The 7,165-nt window shown below is 44.2% G+C and overlaps 1 protein-coding gene across 1 annotated transcript in view; it reads left to right on the forward strand.

The window, feature by feature from the left end:
• Positions 1–5,936, forward strand: part of LOC115193439 (proto-oncogene c-Rel-like) — a 26,919-nt gene extending 20,983 nt beyond the window's left edge. Inside the window, exons 5-9 of the mRNA XM_029752127.1 lie at positions 332–626; positions 782–925; positions 3,599–3,801; positions 3,960–4,629; positions 5,833–5,936. Coding sequence (XP_029607987.1) covers positions 332–626; positions 782–925; positions 3,599–3,801; positions 3,960–4,629; positions 5,833–5,936 — 1,416 coding nt within the window. The remainder of the gene's footprint in view (positions 1–331; positions 627–781; positions 926–3,598; positions 3,802–3,959; positions 4,630–5,832) is intronic.
• Positions 5,937–7,165: the final 1,229 nt, after the last annotated feature.

Here is a 7,165-nt window from a genome sequence, read left to right on the forward strand (position 1 = left end):
ATTCATCCATCATCCACCCATTCATCCATCCATCCATCCATCCATCCATCATCCATCCATCATTCATCCATCATTCATCCATCATCCATCCATTCATCCATCCATTCATCCATCCACCATCCATCCATTCATCCATCCATTCATCCATCCATCATCCACCATTCATCCATCCATCCACCCATTCATCCATCCATCCATCCATTCATCCATTCATCCATCCATTCATCCATCCATTCATCCATTCATCCATCCATTCATCCATTCATCCATCCATTCATCCATCCATTCATCCATCCATCCATCCATCATCCATGCACTTCCTTAGTCATAGTCCTTGTCTCTCCTCTCCTATTCACCCACTCCTTCATTTCCTCATCCCTCCATCCCTCTCATTCCGTGCTCCTGTCCAGATGACATTGAGGTGCGTTTCTTCACTCCTGGCTGGGAGGCTAAGGGCTCCTTCTCCCAGGCTGACGTTCACCGCCAGGTGGCCATCGTCTTTAAGAGCCCGCCCTACTACGACACGTCCATCACCGGCCCAGTCACTGTGCACATGCAGTTACGCCGTCCCACCGACCAGGAAGTCAGCGAGCCCATGGAGTTCAGATATCTACCCGACGACAAGGGTGAGGAAGCCATATCATTTTTATATTCATTCTTTCCCTGTTGTAATAATAGTTTACTCATTCATGTTGACTGCTCTATTAATCAGGAACATACCATATGAATGTTGGTTTCCACTGGCTGACACTTTAACAAAGTATCTGTGTGTTGTCCACAGATCCCTATGGTTGCCAGGAGAAGAAGAGGAGAAGAGAGCACCTGATGAAAACCTTACCCGGGTTCCTACCTTTAGGTGGAATGAATCCGATGAACAGACCGAAGGCAGTACCACACAGTCCCATGGCCCAGGCCATGAGAAAAGGTAAGAGAAAACACACACACAAACCACGTAACCAATCCCGACCTAGACCCAGACACTGATCCTCTTATCTTAAACCACCTGCTACCCCTCTTTATCTGTGTTTGTCTGTCTGTGGCTGTCTGTGGAACGCACACACTCACACACACACATAAAATCTCCCACTGAAATAAACTTTACTTAACAACCTGGTCTCAGAGCAAAACATATTATATTTTACGAAATCCATGCCACTCTATTTAGCATGATATGTTACTTTACATTAGGTTACATAACATTGGCCTACCAATGTAATAGCGGTCGTACAATATAAGACGAATTGCAGGACGTATAGTTTCCTACACCTTGATCGCATTTGACCCGTTTAGTATGATGTATTACATATAAGGTGAATGCACCAATTTGTAAGTCGCTCTGGATAAGAGCGTCTGCTAAATGACGTAAATGTAAATGTACATTCGACTAGTTTAGTGTTTTTGGGCTCCCGAGTGGTGCAGTGGTCTAAGGCACTGCATCGTTGTGCTTGAGGCATCACTACAGACCCTGGTTCGATCCCGGACTGTATCACAACCGGCCCGTGATCGGGAGTCCCATAGGGTGGCTCACAATTGGCCCAGCATCATCCGGGTAAGGGGAGGGTTTGGCCGGGGTAGGCAATCATTGTAAATAAGAATTTGTTCTTAACTGACTTGCCTAGTTAAATAAAGGTTAAATAATATATTTTTTTTTAAGTATGAGGTTCGACTAGTTTAGTGTGATATATTACATTCAACTGCTTTAGTATGATATATTACATTCAAATAGTTTATTATGACATATTATGTATCACTAGTTTAGTATGATATATTACGTTAGGTTAGGGTTAAGGTTAGGGTTAGGAGTTAGGTTAAATGGTAAAGGTTAGGGTTAGCGGAAGGGTTAGCTAACATGTTAAGTAGTTGCAAAGTAGCTAAAAAGTAGTAAGTAGTTTCAAAATTGATAATTAGCTAAAACACTAAAGTTGTCCGTGATGAGATTCGAACGCACAACATTTGAGTTGCTAGCTCCACGTTCACGTTATACATACAGTGGGGGAAAAAAGTATTTGATCCCCTGATGATTTTGTACGTTTGCCCACTGACAAGAAATGATCAGTCTATAATTTAATGGTTAGGTTATTTGAACAGAGAGAGACAGAAATAACAACAAAATCCAGATAATGCATGTCAAAATGTTATAAAATTATTTGCATTTTAATGAGGGAAATAAGTATTTGACCCATCTGCAAAACATTGACTTAGTACTTGGTGGCAAGAACCCTTGTTGGCAATCACACAGGTCAGATATTTCTTGTAGTTGGCCACAGGTTTGCACACATCTCAGGAGGGATTTTGTCCCACTCCTCTTTTGCAGATTCTTCTCCTAAGTCATTAAGGTTTCGAGGCTGACGTTTGGCAACTCGAACCTTCAGCTCCCTCCACAGATTATCTATGGGATTAAGGTCTGGAGACTGGCTAGGCAACTCCAGGACCTTAATGTGCTTCTTCTTGAGCCCCTCCTTTGTTGCCTTGGCCGTGTGTTTTGGGTCATTGTCATGCTGGAATACCCATCCACGACCCATTTTCAATACCCTGGCTGAGGGAAGAGGTTCTCACCCAAGATTTGTCGGTACATGGCCCCGTCCATCGTCTCTTTGATGCGGTGAAGTTGTCCTGTCCCCTTAGCAGAAAAACACCCCCAAGCATAATGTTTCCCACCTCCCTGTTTGATGGTGGGGATGGTGTTCTTGGGGTCATAGGCAGCATTCCTCCGAATAATCGCACCAACTGTTGTCACCTTCTCACCAAGCTGCTTGGCGATGATCTTGTACCCCATTCCAGCCTTGTGTAGGTCTACAATCTTGTCCCTGACATCCTTGGAGAGCTCTTTGGTCTTGGCCATGGTGGAGAGTTTGGAATCTGATTGATTGATTGTTTCTGTGGACAGGTGTCTTTTATACAGGTAACAAGCTGAGATTAGGAGCACTCCCTTTAAGAGTGTGCTCCTCATCTCAGCTCGTTACCTGTATAAAAGACACCTGGGAGCCAAAAATCTTTCTGATTGAGAGGGGGTCAATTACTTATTTCCCTCATTAAAATGCAAATAATTTTATAACATTTTTGACATGCGTTTTTCTGGATTTTTTTGTTTTTATTCTGTCTCTCACTGTTCAAATAAACCTACCATTAAATTAGAGCTGATAATTTCTTTGTCAGTGGGCAAACGTACAAAATCAGCAGGGGATCAAATACTTTTTTCCCTCACTGTATCATACTAAATAGTGGCTTGGATTTTAGGAAAATATTTGACGTTTTTGCTCTGAGACCAGGCTGTATTTTAGCCTTGTTGTAGAGATGTATCGTTTTGCTCTGAGACCAGGCTGTATTTAAGCCTTGTTGTAGAGATTTATTGTTTTTGCCCTGAGAACCAGGCTGTATTTAAGCGTTGTTGTAGAGGTGTATTGTTTTGCTCTGAGACCAGGGTGTATTTAAGCCTTGTTGCCGAGATGTATTGTTTTGCTCTGAGACCAGGCTTTATTTAAGCCTTGTTGCCGAGATGTATTGTTTTGCTCTGAGACCAGGCTGTTTTTAAGCATTGTTGTAGAGATGTATTTCTATATACACAACAACACTAATCTCCAAACCTCCTCTTTGCCAGACATCAACAACATATACATGAAACAGCCCTCTCCCGCTATGATGCGCCAAACCCCTCCCACCATGTACAACCACGCCAACCAACATTACCAACAACATAGCCCTCAGCAGCGCACAATGAGTGACATCCATCAACCAGAGTGTGGCCCCAACCCCAACCCGACTTTGTCCCTGGAGACCATCAGAATTAACCCCCGAGCACCGGTAGTAGCCAGGGGTAACTGTATGCAGCAACAGCAGGGGAACCACCGTGTTACCTCTGGGTACCTTCATGGGAGGGGAAGCAGCGGTAGTGGTAACATCCTGCCCCAACTCAACGCATGGGGGACCTGCAATGTCTGGGTCTGGAGTCCAATCTCCAGTCCTTCGGCCAGCCACAGCCCAGCCCCGGTTGGCCTGATGCGCCACACCACCAGCACCCGCCATCAGCAGCACCTACCACCAGCAGCAGCACTTCCACAACCAGCATATACACCAGCAGCTCCACCAGAGGAAAGTGTCATCACTTCTCCCAGGGCATGGGGAGCCAGGACAGAAGGCAGATCCAGGGGAGTCAGACCCAGACCCTGGGCCTCCAGGCACCCTGGAACAGCGGTGGCGAAGCGGGGTTCGGCTTCCTCCTGGATAGCGTGGAGAGTGATGAGATCATCCAGGGCCTGGTGGGAGGAGGGGGCCCTCAGACCACCTTCCAACTGAAGCAGGAGCCCCTAACTGGGGGACAAGAGGGCCAGATGATCGCCTCTTGTTCCTTCTCCGCCTCGGACGGCCAGCAACAGCAGTCGTACGCCAACCTCCTTCCCCGGCCTATGAGTAACAGCAACGGCATCGCCATGGAGACAGCAAGGCATGAAAGCACCAATAGCAACTCCAACAACATCCAGGCCCTCAAGAACTTACAGAACCCCTTCACCCCAGCCAATGGAATGGGGCAAGAAGGTGTCCATTTTGACCTCTGGCTGCCTGGGCCTTTTCCACTCCACCGCAGTGACTCGGGCACATTCTCAGCCTGTGAAAAATGCTCAGGCAGTCTCAGTGAGCAAGCGCTTAGTCATTTTGTCTGTGCAAGAATGTGGTCAGAACTTGTGAACGATATAGAGATATTTTCAGGCAAAGGTAACTCAACTGGCTATATGAATATGATAATGAATGTACTTTTTTTATCACTCAATCAGTCTCAGAGTTAGATGGGTTGAGTTCTCTGCCAACAGAAGTAATCAATGCTTTGTGGTTTTAACATGATGAATATGCTTTTGAGGATAAACAGGTTGGATAGTATGTTTTTGTCAACACTTTACTTGAAGTGGTCTGTTATAATGGCCTTACTAACGCATACAGCTGTTAAGAATGTGGTTACACTCCCATGAAATGACCCAAATCATGTTGTAAGTTTAAAAAGAACACACGATTTAAATTGTCACACCATTCAAACCAATGAGGGTGTCGGAACTTTAGGAACTGAGCCAATTAATACTCAGAATGAACTATTTATCAGATAGAACCTGGTGGTTCTAATGTCCGGTTTCAACTGTCTACTGTTCCATGACAGTGTATGTTGCAGTGTAATGTTGATCATAGAGCCCTCCAGAGTGGCCCGGTGGTGCTGACACTGTTCTAGCCGGTGCCAGCTAGAGCTCCTGGTTTGAGTCCCAGGCTCTGTCGCAGCCGGCCCCGACCGGGAAGGACCCATGGGAGCGGCTGCACACCAAGATTGGCCCAGTGTCGTCCAGGTTAGGGGAGGGTTTGGCCGGTCCCGGGATGTTCTTGTCCGATCGTGCTCTAGCGACTCCTGTGGCGGCCGGCCGCTGTGCACGCTGACACGGTCGCCACGGTGACGCTGTGTTTTCTCCGACACATTGGTGCGGTTGGCTTCTGGGGTTAAGCGGACATTGTGTCAAAAAGCAGTGTGGCTTGGCTGGGTTGTGTTTAGGAGGATGCATGGCTCTCGACCTTCACCTCTCCCGAGTCCGTACGGGAGTGTGCAGCGATGGACAAGACTGTAACTACCAATTGGAAACCATGAAATTGGGGAGAAAAAGGGGTAAAAATACAAAAAATATAAAAACATTTATAAAAGTTGATCATAAAAACTGTCATGACCCTGTTACGTCAGCTGTTATAACAGCATTTATAGAGGTATTAGGACAAGTCCACTTTGGGTAAAGTGTTGTATGTCCTGTACATCTACAATAAAGCCAGTTGAGAGTTTAGCATGTTAAATCTCTACAAATGCTATAGCTCTGAAGAGTGGCGAGGTACTCAGATTCCCTCAGAGGAAGATTCTGGGAGTGTCCAGTCAGTCACTGTTGGAATACTTCAGAGATGCGTCCTTGTTTCCTTGACCTATCCTATCACTCACTGAGCTACAAGTGATAGTATAGCTGAAAGCAAAGTGATCACCTTATTACTTCCACCAATCCAACCAATTGAGATCCATGATGACTTCAGGTGAGGTAGGAAGGAAGGATGCATTTCTAAAGTATTTCAACAGGACCAGTGGTAGGTAGCACTGTGGTATTCCCTGGTAATGGCTATGTCATATTAATAATCACGTGGGCTATCTATCCCAGAGTTCTCAGAGCATTGTGATGTGATCAACACTATGGAAAATCCCAAATGGCACCCTATTCCCTTGTGCACTATATTAGGGCTCTGATCAAAACTAGTGCACGGTATAGGGGATAAGGTGCACTTTGGGATGCTGACCGTGGTTCCACATCAAATGCATCAGTTACTTTTCATGTCATATTTTACCCAAATACTGTATGTATGGTTTATAAATACTGTATGTATGGTTTATAAATACTGTATGTATGGTTTATAAATACTGTATGTATGGTTTATAAATACTGTATGTATGGTTTATAAATGTTGATGGCTTTTTGTCTTAAAAAGTTTTGTTATTATTTTCATGAACAACATTTTGTAAGCTGATGATGTTTCTGTGGTTTTTCCTAAATGTTTTATGCAATTAATTCTTAATAAAAATCTTTATTTTATTCCAGACAAGTTTGCAATTGATTGTATCGAATGGGAAACAACATACTTAGTACTCATTTCCAGTGGATGAAATAATCAGTATTTCATATTCTCTGAAACTAAAATTGTACATAATTGTGTCAGGCGACATATTATATTTGCCCTTATTCTTGTAACTTTTTAATGACATTTGAGCCTAATAATTTAAAGTGCAACTTCTCCTTTGATCTAACATGTGAAATATGAAAGATCATTACAGGGCGGCTCTAATGTAACAATGTTCACAATATCTTTTACCAATAGCAAGATGTTGTCCTCGTGAGTCTGTCCTTGTTAGACACAGGTCCTTTCTGGAGGCCGGACAGCCAATCCCGTAGCTTTACTGTGGTTATATTCATGCTCACTTTTTTTGTTGTTGCCTTAAAGTTGCCTATTGCATGATTTACAGTAAACCAGTGTTCACCATTCCTGTCTTTGGATGGGGCAATAGTCATCCGTGGTGATGCAATGCTGGATGTTTTGGTAAATGGATACAGTGTTTTTAACCACCCCACTGTCCAAATTTCCAGTCATGCTTTTTAAAACACTTTTT

Source organism: Salmo trutta, chromosome 5 (genome assembly GCF_901001165.1).
Source record: "Salmo trutta chromosome 5, fSalTru1.1, whole genome shotgun sequence".
Taxonomy (NCBI): Eukaryota; Metazoa; Chordata; class Actinopteri; order Salmoniformes; family Salmonidae; genus Salmo; species Salmo trutta.